The sequence below is a fragment of the Macrobrachium rosenbergii genome, chromosome 12 (genome assembly GCF_040412425.1).
Source record: "Macrobrachium rosenbergii isolate ZJJX-2024 chromosome 12, ASM4041242v1, whole genome shotgun sequence".
Lineage (NCBI taxonomy): Eukaryota > Metazoa > Arthropoda > Malacostraca > Decapoda > Palaemonidae > Macrobrachium > Macrobrachium rosenbergii.
This window is the reverse complement of record NC_089752.1, coordinates 23,548,001-23,568,000: the sequence shown is the minus strand read 5'-3', so window position 1 is coordinate 23,568,000 and position 20,000 is coordinate 23,548,001. Positions and strand designations below refer to the sequence as shown.

Sequence of the window (20,000 nt, the reverse complement as noted above, 5' to 3'; positions counted from 1 at the left end):
GCACCTAATATACACTATGCCAAAACGGTACCATGACAGTTTTTCCTTACTACAAAACATTCAAGTACACAGTATAACCAGTGTAGCTTTTATGTAATTATCAATCAACCATGTCATTTTTTTTACAACAAAGATATTTAAATTTTTAAATTTAAATCTAATGGTTGTACGCAATTATCTATCGACCATGCAGTTTCTTTTACCACAAAGATTTTTAAATTCTTAAATTTAAATTTAATAATTATATGAAGTTTTCTATCAACCAAGCAAATCTTTTCACCACAAAGATTTTTAAATTCTTAAATCTAAATTTAATGGTTTATGTAATTATCTAACAATTTCATGCCAGCACAAGGCAACGCTGAATCTGGATAAATATATCAACCACGCAAATTTATTTTTACCACAAAGATTCTTATATGCGTAACCTTTTAGAAGAATTATTTTACTGCAAAGTTTTCCAAACGCCATCAACCATTTAAACAAGAGTTTAGACGTCTGTGGCCTTACCTGCTAAAGGTTGGGTATCGTTCCACCAAGTGACGCGAGCCACTGGTTTTCCACCTCCGGATTCGCACACAACGGTGAGCGTCGTGGCCTCGTCAAAGGGACCTATAGAGGTGCCGTTGTCAATAGGAGATCCGTCCTCGAAAGCTAAACTTAGGTAAGTGGGAAGTGCTGTTGGGGAACGGAAGAACGTTTTAATGGTGTATAACTCAATAAGAAGAAACTGTATTGTAAAATAAACTCTGCTAACATGATATATTTTCTTTTGGTTTTGAGGTGTTCTACAGAGTACATTTATCCATTTTATCTCTAGTTATTTCAATTAGCACAAGTCAAGAGAATAAAAATACATTTACGTGATAGTGTAGAATATTAAAATAACAAAAAAAAAGGAATACGGCAGTATCCAGTGCTTCAAATAATAGAAAGAAAAATAATATATAAACGAAGAAAAATGGAACATGACTTGGATGTCTCACCATACGTCGTGAGGTTGATGAACTGCACAATCGAACACTCTTCCCTCACAGCCAAGTAAGTAATCTCACACTTGTAGAGGCCCTCGTCCTCAGTCCTCAATGGGAAGATCTGTAAGCTACTGTCGGTCCCATTCATAACGTAATGGAAATCCGTTCTGTAAATGGGAAGAGGAGAGAGTAATTACCCTAATGGTACTACAGTGGCAAAGAGAAATGTTAATGGAGACACTTCGTTTTGTCTTAATTTCTGAAGGAAAGTTCTCCCCCTCCCTCCCTCTCTCTCTCTCTCTCTCTCTCTCTCTCTCTCTCTCTCTCTCTCTCTCTCTCTCTCATAATTTGTCTCATTACTGAGACAAAACCAGACTAGAGCATCCGCTAAAGTTGTACTATTATTTAAGAAAATCGTTCTCTAATTCCATTTTAATTCTACTGTTAATGTACCTGAAAATTAAATGAATTACATTAACATTCACGTCTACCAGGTGAAAAGTGTTATACAATGACATCTAATCTCTCTCTCTCTCTCTCTCTCTCTCTCTCTCTCTCTCTAAATACCACTACATAAACTTCCCATTACTGATTGTCTTCGAAGCAGGAAATGCAAAAGCCAATGAAAAATATACTGGATGAAAACAACTGCCAGGGTACATGTCATGAAGATGAGACTTCCTGCAAAAATATTTCTAATATATTAGAAAACCCTATTTGACTTTTATAAACATTTTTACTGAGCACCGAGTAAAAAGGTTTACAAGGAAATAGGATTAAGGGAAAACAATAAAACGAAATCCTCTGAAATCTCTTGACTTTTAACTCAAAACGACGATTGAAAGCAAAGAAAAATATCTTCTAATATCTGGGGAGGAGGGAGAGAGAGAGAGAGAGAGAGAGAGAGAGAGAGATGCCTTCAAGGAATCCAGAAAACGGCAAAAAAGGTTAACTCTACCTATCGGTAAGTGGTCCCATGGCTTTCCTCACGTTGGCGGTGTCGGAGAAAATGAACACTCTGTCGACCCCTTTATACCACTTGATGCTGTGGAACTCTCCACAGAGAGCCTTGTCTACCTCGCAGGGTAGGTGCACTGATTCGCCCGCCAGGCCATCGACTTCATATCGTCTTACCAACCCTGAAAGAAGAAGAACGGGGTTATGAGGGAGGTTAATGATCGTTTTATCCCAGTGAGTGGAAAGTTTAAACGTAAAGTCCCATTCCTGAATGAAGTAAGTCATCAACAATACTAAAACTACTGAGTATAACAAAGCAATATTTAAGGTGAAATAAGAATAATCTAAGCTGAGGTAAGAATAGTACTACTGCATTTAAGGGTTATATTTTTACAGTATGCGAAATGCACAAAAAAAAAGATTCATTAAGGACTACATAAAAAAATAAAAAAAAAACGGTTTCATCAAGGACTGAAGCCCTCAACAACGCCAATATAACTGCGAAAAAAAGGCATAATCTCAAATCTGACGTGAAATAAGACGTTAAATGATTGAGTCGGAAGACTTGACAAACTCTCTGATGATGAGTATGAAATAATGAGGTAATTAGTGCGTTTTCCCCAAATGTGGAAAAAAACGCCGTGTTAATGAGAGCGTAATGAGATTAGTCAAACCAGGGGAAATTAGCAAAGTTTGCTTCGTTAAAGTGTTAGTCAAAACTTCTTGACTTTATGAATAATTCATATACGACTTCTCTGTCTCCCTCATCCCGTCCCCTTCCCTTTCACTGTCAAAAGGGCTGGTGACAGTGTTCGTATGGTGTCCGCTTGTTTATATATCATTTGCACGGCGCACTTCCCCGTTTACGTAAACAGTTTTGCGCTGTCAGCGTATTGTGCGCTATTCTGATGGATGAGTGTGCAGGGCTGTTCAGCAAACCTGCCGCGTTGGATTTCAAAGAATGTCTTTTTTCAAATCACTGAAACTAAAGACTGTTCTTCTATTCAAGTCTCCCTTTGGAAGTGATTCCAGACTGGAAGAATGATGCTCTATGCTACCATCTACTGCTCTTGGAAAGCCTGCTCTCCTGTTCAGTCCTCCTCCAAAGATATTTGTCTAAAGAAAGAACGTTCTTCTGCGTACATCCGTTTTAAAATACATTCAAGGGAGAACTCTCTAGTCCGCTTCTAAAAAGGATTTTTCGAGAGTAAGTATATTCTATAATGTCTTCTTGAAGTAACTACATAGGAAAGTATGTTTTATATTAATCCCATGAGAGTAGATTTCAAACGAAGGAATGCTCTTCTGTACATTCCCCTTTTCGAAAAGTTAATTGGAAGGTTGTTATTCCCATTTCAATTGTAATTTTCGAAATAGAAACGGCAATCATATAATGCTCAACTTAATAATACCATATGCTGCTAAGTTATAAATTCCCATCTTTTTTAGCGAGTCGGTGGAGTAGACGAAACGCCTAGAGCCACAAAAGAATAATGATCAAAGGTGAAATATGTTTAACAAAGGCATAAAAGCACATTCAACAAGACAGAAGTATTATGAAAACTCAGGAAACATTAGATATCTTCACAACCATCATGGTTTATGTAAGCAATTCAAGATTCTGAAATACGACAAATTAAGCGTTTGTTTTAGGGTTGAGCTGTAAGATAGATTCTCTGTAGGAACGTAAGCATTTACACCTATTTTCAATATATAAGTATATATAATATATATATATATATATATATATATATATATATATATATATATATATATATATATATTTATATATTATAATTTTTACAACATATCAAGAATGCCTAACAAATAGAATAACTACTGTCTGAAATGGTAAACCCTACAAGATATTCGGGAAGGTATTGTGATCGCAAAGCAAAGAGATATATCTTTGATCCCCCCTAAAAAACTCCTTGGCAAAAAATATACAAACAAACAAAAACATACTATAGAGCCGTTAGTGACCTAATCAAATCAGAGGAGAAAAAGGAACCAACAAACACACAATATTAAAGGAGACAGACATTTGAAGCAGGGGTAAGAGATGAAAAATGCCCGGCGCTGATTGAGAAAGACTTAATAAAAAAAATCTCAAGAACGCTGATGGAGAGCATCAAAGAACTATTAAAAAATCAAGGGGACGATGATTGAGAACTTCTCTCCAAGTGAGAAGAAGCATAAAATGTGTATTGACGACCGTTTTAATAGCGATCCGGACACCTACCACTCACCATTACCCGCGGACTGACCTGCGCAGAGAGAGAGAGAGAGAGAGAGAGAGAGAGAGAGAGAGAGAGAGCAGGTTCAACTAAATATATCCTATCATTTATCATATTTCTAGAAATGTTTCTTATCTCTATAACCTCAGCAGCGCCCTCATCATCTTGTTCGTGATATGCTGAACGAATATCATTACAACATGCAACCATGAATTCACAATTCTTCCGTAACAGGGACTCCTTTCCGAGATGATGTGAAAAAAATATATATATATACTAAACAATTTGCCCTGAAACGACCAGTAACTAGAATAGACGAGTCGGGAAAACCTTCAGTTAACGGGGGAAAGAATTGGGTTAAAGAGATGTTTACGGCAACAAAAACCTCACAAAGGGAAACGAATATTTACAAAGAAACGAATAAAAAGGAGAGAGTGAAAGGGAAGAGAAAGAGAAGATTAATACTAGAAATGGCAGGGAAAATCAACAAAACGGGGAACTCAGACAACAAACGCCAACAAAAGATTGAAAGTAAGGGTTGATGAAACGATCAGTAAAGGAGAAAGAGAGGGACAAATGATTCCCAGCGAGAAGAGAGAGAGAGAGAGAGAGAGAGAGAGGGCGAAAATAACAGTTACAGTGGGGAAAAAGCATGAAATGAAAAGACAGGAAATGAATTTTAAACCAACGGTAGAACTATGGCGACTGGAATGTTTTTTTAAGGGAATAGCAAAAAGGCAAAACAAGGAAGATGAAAAGAATATGCAAATAGTATTTTGTTCAAAGTCAGACGACGCTACACAGCGAAACCTTTGCTAACGATGATGCAGCTAATGTCAAAACCGACTAACAAATGAAAAAAATTTTTTTTTTCCTGCAGCTGATCTTTGACAACCTACTTTTTAAAAGCAAATTAAATAACTAAAGAAAGTTTTAGTGCATATTCTACAAGCATCGTTAACATTCTTGCCTTCGGTTGTTTTATCGATATCATTTGAAAAGATGTAACAGTGAACATCAAGTTACAATAACACTTTTATACATATATTTATGAACTATATCAAGATTTTCTTGGAATCATTTAAGAGTTGTTTTCATGTAAGAGTGAATGACACTAAAACACATACTGTGACACACACACGCACAGACACAAACAGGAATTCCGAAGCCGTGAATTTCGTCAGCGTCTCATATACAAAATAACTTACAAAATAACTATTCCTGATAAACAACACACCAACACATCAGTTTTCAATTCAATAAAATAAAAAAATATATAGAGCAAATATTTCCCGGAAAAACAAAAATATACTGAAGATAACGACAGCAAAGATTATGGGAGACCAACGTGGTAATGGAAATTCATTCGTCAACACCACCACCCTCTCTCTCTCTCTCTCTCTCTCGCTCTCACTCTCTCTCTCGTCCTTCCTTCATTTTCCACTCCCTTATCCCTTACATCCATCCATCCACTTCAGCGAAAGGGAAAAGGACAACAGGGAATGAGAGGAGGACTGTCAACCCTGAAAATATTTTGAAGCTCACGACATCAAAGGGAAGCGAATCTGGATCTCCTTTGATATCATTGACACAACCTCCACAAGATCATCCACGTACGAATAAGCCGATTATACGGAAAATTCTCAGCAGAGAGAGAGAGAGAGAGAGAGAGAGAGAGAGAGATAGGAGGTTTATATAACCACTGGCTGAGTTTACCTCATTAAATATGAGATTTCCGTGAATGGAAAAATCATATCTCGGTCAAAGCGCATTTTCTTGATGAAAGGAAAGGTTAGGGGGACGAGGCTGTGGTAGTAATAATGAAGAAGGAAGTAAGGGTTTGATCGCGATGATGGCGGTAATGATGACGTACTTCACGGAAGGTTGTGATGTTAAGAAAAGAAGTAAAAATCAAGGGAAAGAAATTCCGTTTGGATGTAACAAACTCTAGAGCTAAGGTAAGCATAAACATATTGAATTCCCCGACCGGCTGATGAAGAGTTAGAGGAATTTATTTCTGGTGATAGAAATTCATTTCTCGCTATAATGTGGTTCGGATTCCACAATAAGCTGTAGGTCCCGTTGCTAAGTAACCAATTGGTTCTTAGCCACGTAAAATAAGTCTAATCCTTCGGGCCAGCCCTAGGAGAGCTGTTAATCAGCTCAGTGGTCTGGTAAAACTAAGGTATACTTAACCTTTTTTCTTCTCTTCAGGCTAACAGTTATGACGAGAAACTACTTATCATAAAAAACAACATGAAGGCTTTCATTTGGAAAACTCTTTAGACAGAAATGTCAACATAAACATTATTTCCTTTCTTCTTCACCCTAGTAACCCTACATCACTTTGAAGAGAAAATGAGGCACCAACAGTCAACAACACTGAATATATTGTCTTTTTCTCTCGGTCACAGAAAACATCTATAGCCGAGATAAGATGTGTCCCTTATCATTACAAGGAAAAAAATTAGATGTCACTTTGCACTTAGCAAAAGGAGATGGATATACTGTGCCTTTTATCATTACTGTATGAAATAAAATATCTCCGAGGTGGGAAGAGCACTGCTAATTGCTAAAAGACATTTTTGCACTTAGGAAAAGGAAATATAAATACTTTCCCTTTTTTCAATGCTGTATGAAATGAGATATCTCCAAGGTGAGAAGAGCACCACCAATTACTAAATAAGACATTTTTGCACTTAGCAAAAGGGAATGTAACTATAGTCCCTGTTTTCAATACTGCATAAAATAAAATATCTCAGCGGTGAGAAGAGCACCACTAATTGCTTACAGACATTTTTGAACCTAGCAAAAGGGAATATAAATATTGTCCCTTTTTTCAATACTGTACGAAAAAAAAATTTCCGAGTGGAGTAAAGCACCGCTAATTATATTATATAAGAATACATTTTTGCTCAAGTGGAAGACCACCATAGGCCACTTCCGTGAAACCATGGAAGAGATATAATACTGGGATGCGAAATCAGTCACTCACTACTGAGAAAAACATATATAATTTAACCTTCGTTCAGCAACTACAATGAACAACGAAAGTAGTGACATGTTCTTTTTGATCCCATTCATTGCTATGGCGACAGAAGCATTATTCAGTAAAAAGAAAAAAAAATAAAAGATTTTACTGAGCAACGTGAACAACTACACTGACCGAAACGGCAATGTATACATATTTCCCTTACTCTTCACGTCTCCCTGCCCCGCACCTGTACCCGCCCCCCACCCCCCCGCCACAACCTCATAAAGAGCACCAGGTAAAAGGCAGGCTTTATTTCTTGGAAGCGCGACGCGAAAGCTCTGTATCATGCTTGCAAATCTGCGTGAGGGACTCATGCGTTAAGAAACTCCCCGGAAGCTGAAGACATTCATTGCGTATGAAAACACTCATAGAGACTACGGTGAGGGGTGGAGGTGGGGGAAGGGTTAGAAAGGGGGGGCCGGGGTGGGAAAGAGGAGGGTGTGGAAAGGGAAAGAGGAACAGAAGGAGAAAACGATTTTCGTTCTGTCGTGAATTTGTTTGGCAAAACAAAACAAAACAAAAATCTCAAGTGTAAAGTCTTTATATCAGGCTTTATTTGGTTAGTGTAATTCTCCAATCTTGGGCTATAATAATAATAATAATAATAATAATAATAATAATAATAATAATAATAATAATAATAATAATAATAATTATTATTATTATTATTATTATTATTATTATTATTATTATTATTATTATTATTATTATTATTATTATTACAATAAAAATAAAAGCAACATTATATACTTTATAGAAATTACACGAAAGATTTATTCTAGATATTCAAAATGAAATGGAATAGATCTCTTACTCTAATTCTCTCTTCAAGATAAGAGATTACGATACGAAAAATTAAACAAACTACAACATAAGAGAATATAAGAACACATTCAATACATCCTGTTACCTCGTAATGCTATCAGCCGGTATATCTTTATGGCTAAGCAAGGATGCATTGGTTAATGACGCAATAATTCAATGGTGTAAAAGTAAAGAGGCAAAAAAAAAAATAAAAACAGATAACAATGTAACTTTAGAGCCCGCATTCCGGAAGGTGCAAACAAATGCCTTTTATGAGCAGTTTTCCATACAGTGGCCTCGTAAATGAAGGCTTGAATTCAAGTACTCTTCTTTTAATGCAAGCTTGAGTTGGAGAGAGAGAGAGAGAGAGAGAGAGAGAGAGAGAGAGAGAGAGAGAGAGGATTACATGAATGGCGAACGAATTTTTTAATTGTGCTTTCGACAATAAGCAGTGAAAAGATTATAGTCAGTCAGTCTCTCTCTCTCTCTCTCTCTCTCTCTCTCTCTCTCTCTCTCTCTCTCTCCTCCTCTCTCTCTCTCTCTCTCTCTCTCCCTCCCCTCTCTCTCTCTCTCTCTCTCTCTCTGCTATCAAAAGCGCTAATTCTATTCATCATATTCAGTGCCACTGCATTTATCTTGCAGATCATTTTCTTGCCCAGAGACAACCCGGAGAAATCGTTGGCAAAATGCGCGACCATAACACACGTCGCCTCATTCAAAACAGCTGTGCAGGTGAGCCTTTCAAGGGCGTCCTTCATGTTAATATAAAAAATAATTATGCAATAATTACGTCAACCAGCTCTGGCAACTTCCACGAGAGAGAGAGAGAGAGAGAGAGAGAGAGAGAGAGAGAGAGAGAGAGAGAGAGAGAGAGTGGCAATACATCTAAACACACGCGACAACCCACAAGCTTTTCCGACAGCATCATAAACTGGTTCTCTCAACAAGCACGTCAACAGATACGCCAAACTCTACGGGGTCTTTGCGCCCTGCTTTACATACGGGCTATCACACAGGTAGGATTCGTTCGCAGCGAGGATATCAAAGGGAATCCCGTACAGTATAATCAGTCATGCTTGGCTAATAGGATTCTCGACCTTCTAAGACCTGTGGCGTGTCGCTTTCTCCGTACAAGGAAGAAGAGCGAGGTAGGTGTGTTTTGGAAAGAGGCTCTGAATAGAGTTCTCAGTGGTAGGATAAACAAAAGGCCTGCTTTCTCCAACACTGGCGGTCTCTCTCTCTCTCTCTCTCTCTCTCTCTCTCTCTCTCTCTCTCTCACATACACACGCACACCTTGAGTCAATTCTAAAGTGGTACACAAATTCCAAATGATTATTTGAACAAACAGTTTTGTCAAGTTTACAAAAATATCTTGTAAATATAAGAATTTTGTTGGGAATTCAATTATGATGACTTGGTTTAAGCACTTCACGTAGAGAAAAGCTCTCCTATTCACTTATCACAATTAGATAAACTTTTAAAGTAAATTTTTTACTTGTGAATCTAAAATGAAAAACGCAAGATTCACACTTCTGAATAAATGAAATCTGCCAAAATAATGATAAAATACTAAGGAACACAGAGTATTCCTTTAAACTAATAAATTTATATAACAAAACTAAATAAACATGAAGAAGGACAAAGAAAATAAAGCAGAGTGGATGCTCAAGGAACTGACACAGAAAATTAATTTATAAATTAAGCATCACTAAAATATCCGAAGTAAAAATAACTTGAGCAACCTCTTCCAGAAATTTGTTTTATTTATGTATTTCTAGAAGGAGAACAATATGTTCATAGTCGGCCTTCTGCCTTGAACTACGCAGTTTTTACGCATTGTATCCTGTAAGTCCTTATTTTTTGTGGATTTTTAATTACATACGCTTGTTGATTCTTTTGTTTTTACAAGCCATTTTAAATGATATTCGCAACTTGAATGTATAAGCACGTTTACAAAAACCGAGTTCCAGTTATAAAATCACGCGTATGTATGTGTGTGAGTATATTCATATCTATCTATCATATCTATGTACATATATATACTATATGTATATATAGGTTATACACATTATGTATATGCACAGTATGTATGTATGTATATATATATATTATATATATATATATATATATATATATATATATATATATATATATATATATATATATATATATATATATAAAACTATTCACCACAAGCAGAATCCCATGCCAATTTTTGAAGCAGAACGAAAACCAGCGAACAGACAGGTATACTGTGAGTACATCGCATCACACGAGACGGGAAGTCCAATTACGAAAAATAAAAGGGTGTGGGGTGGGGGTAGGGTATGGATGTGGATTGGGGAGGGGGAAGGGCGATAGGGGAGGGGGAGTGTTGGTATGAATGAGCCTAAAAAGAAAAGTCAGCTGCAGCGCTGCCATTACTCGAGTGACGCAAAAGAAGTCTCGTCCATGAGGATCCTTTCAGATGGATGAGAAAAGAGAGAGAGAGAGAGAGAGAGAGAGAGAGAGAGAGAAAAGACTTCACTGAATCGTCGGGCACACAGAACTTAATGAAACGCAAATACATGGCTAATGTTGAGAAGTGTCTATGAATGAGACGACACGCCCTCCTATTAATCCGCTCCTCTCTCCGAAAAGTAGAATGGATTATGGTAAAGACTCCATGCCTATTTGAAGAATAGCATAAGACATTAAAAGGAATTCTTGACTTCAGATGTCAAAACAAAACGTCAGAATGTCTAACGGCCCCATTAACTGCAATATGCAAAGACCGTATCTTTTGCAATACCACAGAAAGATGTGAAATTATTTTCTTCATTTGTGGTATTTTTTTGTTAATAATCTACTGCCACATTACAATCCAGGCCAGATGAGAGACAAACTAAAATCCAGAGAATTCGTAAAGCATTTCAAGTTCAAATTGTAAATGACAAAAAGAGTAACATGATAAAAACTTGGTCACATTGCACCAACAATTAATGCGAGACTATCTTTAAGAAACTCATTTCGCTTAGGTCAGCAAATTCCATAATTTTCTCATTAGTGTCAATATCAATGTGCACATTGATATTGACACACAAATAAGTGCAAATGCCATACTCTAAGAAATATGTAACACTTGGTAAACTGTATATGGTTATTTAAAAGACTATGTGGTTTGTTTTCCTTTCTTATTCCTTCTTATCTCTCTCTCTCTCTTTCTCTAACCTTTGCACATTTATTACTTACTCGCATAATGACCCAATTTATCCCTGAACGAGCCTTTTGCAATAAACATCTAAGTTGTAAACTAAACTCAAGTGTTTAGAAAAATTAAATCTGTCAATACAAGAAAAAAAATAAAAAATATATAAAAACTTTGCGTTTTTCTGTTTAGCGACGGTTTCGAGAGTGGGATGGGGAGGGGAGTGAGAGGAAGAGGTGGGGGAAGGGGAGTGAGAGAGAGGGTGGTTGGGGTTGGGAGGGGGAATCCAAAGTTGTAAGCTGTCACAACCAACCGCCTGGATCCGGATTTATGAATAAGGTTACGGTTGGTGGTGTACGTCATCTCTCCGGCCTTTTCCGGATGTTAATGTAGCCAATAAACTATATAAAAAACCAAACACGGGCACGGATTGATATTACACACAGGAGACACAAAAGGAGGCCCTAATTCTGTTAATGCGGGAGAAGCTCTACAAGGGACATGGATCTTTTTTGCGAGCCTCTGGGAGGATGAAGAGGCGATAAGGGAAGGGCGGTGGAGGGAAGCATTAGTTTACTAATGCAGGTGTCCAGGGAAGAAAAAAATAGTATTATAGTGGGTATTCCATACGGTTTTAGCTTATCTGGACACTGCTTATAGGTAAGTGTTAATGGACTGAGCTTACAGTGCATAAAAACTTCCGGCATAAATGGAAAAAGAATTTTGTTCATACTGTTAAGTAGCGACAAAACGACGCTACCCCTATATCCCTTTCTTGAGGACAAACTTTAAATGCTAACAGATGGCAGCGTAAAATAACTTGACTAAGGAAAAATACAATATATGAAAGTAGATTTCCTGTAATGTTGTGCATATAAGGGAAGAACTATAAGGTGAATCAAAATGACCACTTAACCCTTTCACCTCTGAAGACCCTTTTCTAAGAAGACCCAATTTCATGGGACAACAAAGACAGTAAGTCCTCACAGGTCTAGTGTTATTTCACGGAAGAATGATCTGACGCCTGAAGGTAAGAGCTCTTAAAATGGTACTTGAAGCAAGTATAAAGAATTGCCGGTCCCCAAGCCCTGATAAATAGGATAAATAAAGAGGGTTCGATTCAGGAAGGGGAACCGTCCGCAAAACATTTGCGCAAAACCAATGATGATGAGCGGTTCATGACGGAAAGAGCTGGAGGCTTCTAAAAACAGCGACCAAGTGCAGGGATTAAGCTGAAAAGAAGGACAAAAAGATGAACACACACACACACACACACACACACACACACACACACACATCATCAATAGTGATTATATATATATATATATATATATATATATATATAGATAGCATATATATATATATATATATATATATATATATATATTCTCGAATGGGAGAAGGTACAGCGTGACAGGATATTAAATGCATGCAATAAAAAGGTTAGAACAATGATAGATGACTGGTACTGCTCTAGGCTAAGTTAATCCTCTGGTTACAAGAGAAGAAAGTTGATAACTCTCGGAGATTAAAAGCAAGTACCTCTCTCTCTCTCTCTCTCTCTCTCTCTCTTCTCTCTCTCTCTCTCTCTCTCTCAGCTATTCGACTATGTACATAGAATTAATACCGTAATATATATATATATATATATATATATATATATATATATATATATATATATATATATATATATATTGCACATACTCATACATATACAAACACATATATATATACACACAAAACTGCTTTGTAAGAACTTCTTCACTTACTATTTATTTTTTATGTTTCTAAGATATTGTATAATTTATATCAAATAACTTGTTTGAATAGATATATTCAGAGTTATCTAGGGATAGTACTTTCAACAGTCTTCCATATGACAAAAAAAAGTTAATGCAAATGTAACCAATGAAACAACGGTAGATAGTTCTTAATAATTTAGACCTGAAAATCGGCTTTTTTCATTTGTTTATTCTACTGCCTGATACATCACGCAAAAATCAATAATAAATCATAGATAAACGTACGTCGTAGTGTCTACCAAGAGCAAATAGAGGAAAATACTACCCAGAAATGAAAATGATGATTTTGAATACTTGTTAAAAAATTCATTACAGACCTGTTTTATATGCCACCGCCATTTCCTATTGCAAGACATAAAATGATAGAACAATTTTGTATAGGAGGCTTGCAAAGCAATACGAGACAGAAACCTTTGATAAATTTGAAATCTTACTCTGTGGAGGTGACCGGACTATCTTTTTTAAGCCTTTCCATTTAGAAAAAGAAACACTAAATTTATTGCGCCAACATCTTAACTTTAGCATCATTCACTCAGCACTAGAGTAAACGATCTAAAAATACCGCAATTGCTCATAAGGAAAATGATAGAGCAAGCTTTCTTAAATTGAAGCTGAATGAAGCGAAACCCACTGTAGCAAATTTCAAGTCAAAAGTACATGAAAAACTTTTTACATTCATCAAACCTACTTGCTTATTCTGTGCAGTTGCATGGACAAGTTGAGTCATTCCCCTGTTCGAAGGAAAAACTAAGTCCAAAAGTTCTTAATTCTATCAGAAACTGCCGGCCCCTGTCTTCTCAAAATCAACACAGCCAGTGACAAAGGCACACGCGACGAATAAGACAACAAATCAGGAGAAGGTCCAGGACTTAACCGCATTATGGTGGCTGGGTCACTTCAAGTTAAGACGAGTTAGGGCTCTCACTTAGGAACAGACGGTGACGTGGCCTACGTCAGCCCCGCCACTAATTGCCAGAAGAACCACAAATTAGGAAGATAATGAGAAGAATAAACGAAAGGCAGAGGCAGAGAGAGAGAGAGAGAGAGAGAGAGAGAGAGAGAGAGAGAGAGAGAGAGAGAGAGAAGCCATGAACGCAGGACGTATTTCTAAGGCCGCCAACAAGATCAAAATGTAGCAACAAAAACAAAATTGATCTTTAATGTAGTCTAATTCGACCATGAATTGAATTTGTATCGCAGAGTGTTATTCCTTTACATTTAAGCCATGTTTTCTTTCCATATATAAGTTCTACGGGCCAGACTGTATGTCACTCCATGAGGTTATTCTCAGGTCACACGGAATTGTTCGGGTAACATATCTGTATGATGCATCCTCGTTTGTCACTTTTACATGAAGACTTTGCACGATGTACTGAACAGAAAACGTAAATATTATCGAAAACAAAACAGATTTATCAGGAAGCTTTTTGACACTGGGAAAAGTAATAAAAATCATTAATTCCATACACACACATTTTTATATATATATATATATAGATATATATATAGAGATATATATATATATATATATATATATATATATATATATATATATATATATATATATATATATATATATATATGTAGGTTATGTATATGAGAGAGAGAGAGAGAGAGAGAGAGAGAGAGAGAGAGAGAGAGAGAGAGAGAGAGAGAGAGAGAGAGTGTAATAAAGCAAACACCTGCGAAATGAAATAATTATTTTTCCATCCTAGTTTTGACAATAAATGCAAACCACTTTATTAGAAGGGTCTTATTTCTTCTATTCTCCCTGTCACTATTTTCTCCGTTTTTCCTGTTCTCTGAGGAGAGGAAAGGTAAACATACTGACTGAGAGGCTAGAGCAAAGGGATGCCTCATCATGCTTTGTTTAGGAGGTATCTCCCCGTCTGTGCCGCCACATTCCCCGTCCAAGAGGCCTGACCCGAAGAGAGACAGCAGTTGTTACGTCATTTGGTTTCAATGCTCCATTTACAACATGCAAGTAGGTGGCGTGATGAAGGTATTATATAAATTAAATGATTCCAAGCGAATATAAAAGAATTACTTGAGTAAAATCCACAGATAAAAGCATCTGAACGAGCATGAATACATATACACATGCACAAACGCATACACTACACACGCGAACACACACACACACATATAAATTTATACACACACACACACACACACACACACACACACACACACACACACACACACACACAGATTGACACATATATATATATATATATATATATATATATATATATATATATATATATATATATATTTACATTAAGCTATCTGAATCTGCGCTTTATACGTGTGTATATATATGTATATATATGTGTGTGTGCGTATGTATGTATACAATATGTACATGTATATGTATATGTATATATATATATATATATATATATATATATATATATATATATATATATATATTTACATTAAGCTATTTGAATCTGTGCTTTATACGTGTATGTATGTATACAGTATGTACATTATATACTATATATGTGTATATATATATTATAATGAACACATGAGGATGTATATTTTCATTAGAAATACCTTTCGATTAATATTGGGGACTGAACCTTCCGGGTTCTCAAAATGATAGGCCAGGGTGAACTGTTAACGCCTTGGCCCTCTTTTGAAAGACTGGGTTCGGCCTGATGGGATTCAGAAATATTATATATATATATATATATATATATATATATATATATATATATATATATATATATATATATATATATAGGTTAGTGTATATGAGAGAGAGAGAGAGAGAGAGAGAGAGAGAGAGAGAGAGAGAGAGAGAGAGAGAGAGAGAGAGAGTGTGTAATAAAGCAAACACCGTGCGAAATAACTAATTGTTTTTCCATCCCAGTTTTGACAATAAATGCAAACTACCCATTAGAAGGGTCTTATTCTCTCTCTCTATCTCCCCCTGTCACTATTTTCTCCGTTTTTCCCGTTCTCTGAGGAGAGGAAAGGTAAACATACTGACTGAGAGGCTAGAGCAAAGGGATGCCTCATCATGCTTTGTTTAGGAGGTATCTCCCCGTCTGTGCCGCCACATTCCCCGTCCAAGAGGCCTGACCTGAAGAGAGACAGCAGTTGTTACGTCATTTGCTCAATGCTCCATTTACAACATGCAAGTAGTGGTGGCGTGATGAAGGTATTATATAAATTAAATGATTCAATGCTGAATACAAAAAAGAATTACTTATAAAATCCACAGATAAAAGTTATCTGAACGAGCATGAATACATATACACATGCACAAACGCATACATTACACAACGCGAACACACACACAATACATATAAATTTATACATCATCATATTAACACACACACACACACACATATACATATATATATATATATATATATATATATATATATATATATATATATATATATATATATATATTTACATTAAGCTATCTGAATTATGCTTTATAATGTGTGTATATATATGTATATATATGTAAAGTGTATGTATGTATACAATATGTACATGTATATGTATATGTATATATATATATATATATATATATATATATATATATATATATATATATATATATTTACATTAAGCTATTTGAATTGTGTTTTTATACGTGTATGTATGATACAATGTACATTATATACTATATATGTGTATATATATATTATAATGAACACATGAGGATGTATTTCACAGAAATACCTTTCTGACTCACATTGGGACCGAACCCGGGTCTCTCAAATGATAGGCCAGGGTGAACTGCTAACGCCTTGGCCTCTTTGAAAGACTGTCTGGCCTCTGATGGATTCAGAATTATATATATATATATATACAGGTATATGTATGTGTGTGTGTGTGTTTACTGTATATACACATATCACATATGTAAGTATATATATATATATATATATATATATATATATATATATATATATATATATATATATATATATATATATAAAGTAGATAGATATATCTATTTCTGTATATATCTACATATATTCATTGTTGGAATGCTGACAATTGTAACTTTCCTATTTTTCATCCTAATTTATTTCATGCCCGAACATTATGTTTCAGTTTCTACTTTTGTTAACAAAATAACTCGGCAGTTTTAGAAGAAACTTGTCTTTGCAATTTTTATGCGCATCTATATTTTGTCACTCTTTTATATCAATACCTCATGAACTGAATCCACGAACGACGAAGCTTAATTTTAAAATCAAAGACATGAGCTACAGAAACTTTTTTGAAAAAGAATCGAAGTCTTTGCACGAAGAGAGAGAGTAAACTGAACTGACAAAGTTTATAAAAAATTACGAGACCCGAAGAATATTACGAACTTTTTTTCAGTATTCAATCCGGAAAATATTTCACTCCCAAAGACCAAGAAAAAAAAATCATAAAATTATTTGATCATCAAATTCGTCCGGAAAAAAAAATTCTCCCTAAAACTTTTTCCTCTAACTCGCGTAGTAGGAAAAGAGGCCGATTCAAAAGTGATTTTCATTAGGAATGTAAATTCTTTTTCTTCAGTCTGTCTCCCCTGAAAGAGAGTGTAAAAAAAAAAAAATACGAATCATCCCATATCTCTTGAGAACCTGCAATTACAAGAATTTCTTCATCCCATATGACGAGAATGTTACGCAGAAGTTAAAAGTACTCGTTAAGAGATTTTTGCTTTTTTTTTATTTTTTATGCTTTCTGTTTTATATTTGCATTGCTTTTGTTTGCTATTGTTTATAACGGTTTTAGATTTCCTTTGGCTTGTTAACACTGCCTCAAGCTATATCTCTAATTTCACTAGTACACTATCTGTTCAAATGTCAATATACAAGACGAACGAGTTAAAAAAACATAAATATTAAATAAATAAATGAAAAAATGCCGTGACAAGTTCTCGGGAACGACTTAGTAGTACTCATATCTAGCTTAAAATCCCCAAGAGAAGGGAAAAATTGGCCCTCCCCACAAAAAAAAAAAAAAAATTACGAGATCCAAAACCAGGTAGGAGAGGGAAAGTAACAAGGTATAAGACTTTTCAATAATTATAGCAATGAGTACCACGGATGAAGCTCTTTTGTAACCTACCTCCTGATTTCATTGTTTCATTCGTATCCAAAAACATCTTCATCAGCAGCACGTTTAACATCCTAATATAAGCTGCACCGCTCATCGATGTCCTGGGAGTATCCAAGTACATCATTAATGAAGTTATTATTGCTAGTAACATTACCACAGTGAAAATGATGCATAATAGCAAATCAAGAGCAATAACTGGTATTCTTTTTCCCCTCCTATTTTGGTAGTTTCTGTATTTTTTTTCTTCTATTTAGACTGTGCCAGGGGGAGATGAGATGGAAGGCCTGGAAGGGGAACAGGGGGAGGAGGGAGGGAGAGGAAGGAAAGGGGGGGGGAGTTGGAGTTGATAGAAGAGGGCTTCATCGGGGTAGGAAGAATTTCTGGAAGCTCTTCCGCGTTCTATCCGTAGTGTGTGTTTTCCCATTTAGATGGTTGAGCGATAAGAGCATTTTGAGGAGGAAGAGGAGGAAAGAGAGGATAAGAGGGAGGGGGACAGTGGGAGAAGGGGGACACGACATAGGCGGCAGATGGGGAGAGGTAGGGTGGGATGAGAGGAGAACTTATAGGGACTGTAAAAGGGAAAGGAATCTCTTCCTGGGCTATTTTCTAGGCATGACTGTGAAAGGTTTCTCAGAGATACTTCGGGAGAAACAATTTACTGGGGTCACAGCCGCCGGAGGAAAAACAAAGACAGAAGGATAAAAAAAAAAAAAAAATAGATGAGCAGAGCGAAAAAATGGGGAGAGGCATCGACTTGAAAGTGGATGATTAGATCAGAAAAAAAATATGATAATGGAGCATTCTATCTATCTGTCTATCTATCCATCTAACTAAATATATACACATATAAATGTGTGTGTATATATATATATATTATATATTATTATACATTTATATGTGTATATATTTAGTTAGGTAGAACTAACTATATACACATTATAAATGTATGTATGTATGTATGTATATATATATATATATATATATATATATATATATATATATATATATATATATATATATATATATACATACATACATATATACAGTATATATACATGCACATACATACCATACCGTACATGCGTGTATATAATCGCGCTAAGATTATCCAAAACAACAATGATGGAAAATAGTAGAATATACTTTCCATATCAAAAGCCCAACAAGAAATATCTAAACAAAGATGAATTGACCAGTTAATTTATTATCCTTTTCTGTTTCATAATCCATACAAGTAAAGAGAGAGAGAGAGAGAGAGAGAGAGAGAGAGAGAGAGAGAGAGAGAGAGAGAGAGAGAGAGAGAGAGAGAGAAAATTCCGCAAATAACTGCAAATTTAAAGGAGTATCAAAGAAACCAATGAAATTTAATCTTCCTTTGAACTTGGTTGATTCCTTGAGTTGAAATGGATTTAACGCTCTCAGCCTCATTATGCCATTTAATTACATTATCATTAATTACAGTCTAACGGAAGCTGATCACTCACGTCCTATTTCTTTAACTGGCTCCATCCTAGCTTCGACAGACAACAGCTGACCAGCAACCAGACACTGTCTAACGATTAGGTCAAGAGAAGAGCAGCCACATCGTTCCTGCTCCCCTACTCTCTGGGGATCAATCGCTATTCTTCGTTTATGGGCAGGTTGGAAGTGAGAGATAATGAGTCTACAGTTATTATCTTGACGTGGCTAACAGCAATTGCTACAGGTGACGACTCTCTTGATGTAACGAACAGACTGATGCTGTGTAACAAAATCACCTGTCGAGAATACTTTATTGACTTGGTTGCTCTGTCTGTCTGTCTGTCACAGAATACTCAAAACGGCCTGAATACTAATACGCAAATGGAGCAATGGGCAGTGATTCTAAAATTTTAGCTACATTTTGTGTGCGGTAAAAGGAAAAATAAGAGAGAGAGA

The 20,000-nt window shown here is 35.8% G+C and overlaps 1 protein-coding gene across 1 annotated transcript in view; it reads right to left on the bottom strand.

Annotated features, from left to right (window-relative positions):
• Positions 1-20,000, bottom strand: part of nrm (neuromusculin) — a 450,715-nt gene that overhangs the window by 73,272 nt on the left and 357,443 nt on the right. Inside the window, 3 exon segments of the mRNA XM_067113685.1 lie at positions 511-678; positions 987-1,141; positions 1,933-2,113. Of these exon segments, the coding sequence (XP_066969786.1) occupies positions 511-678; positions 987-1,141; positions 1,933-2,113 (504 nt within the window).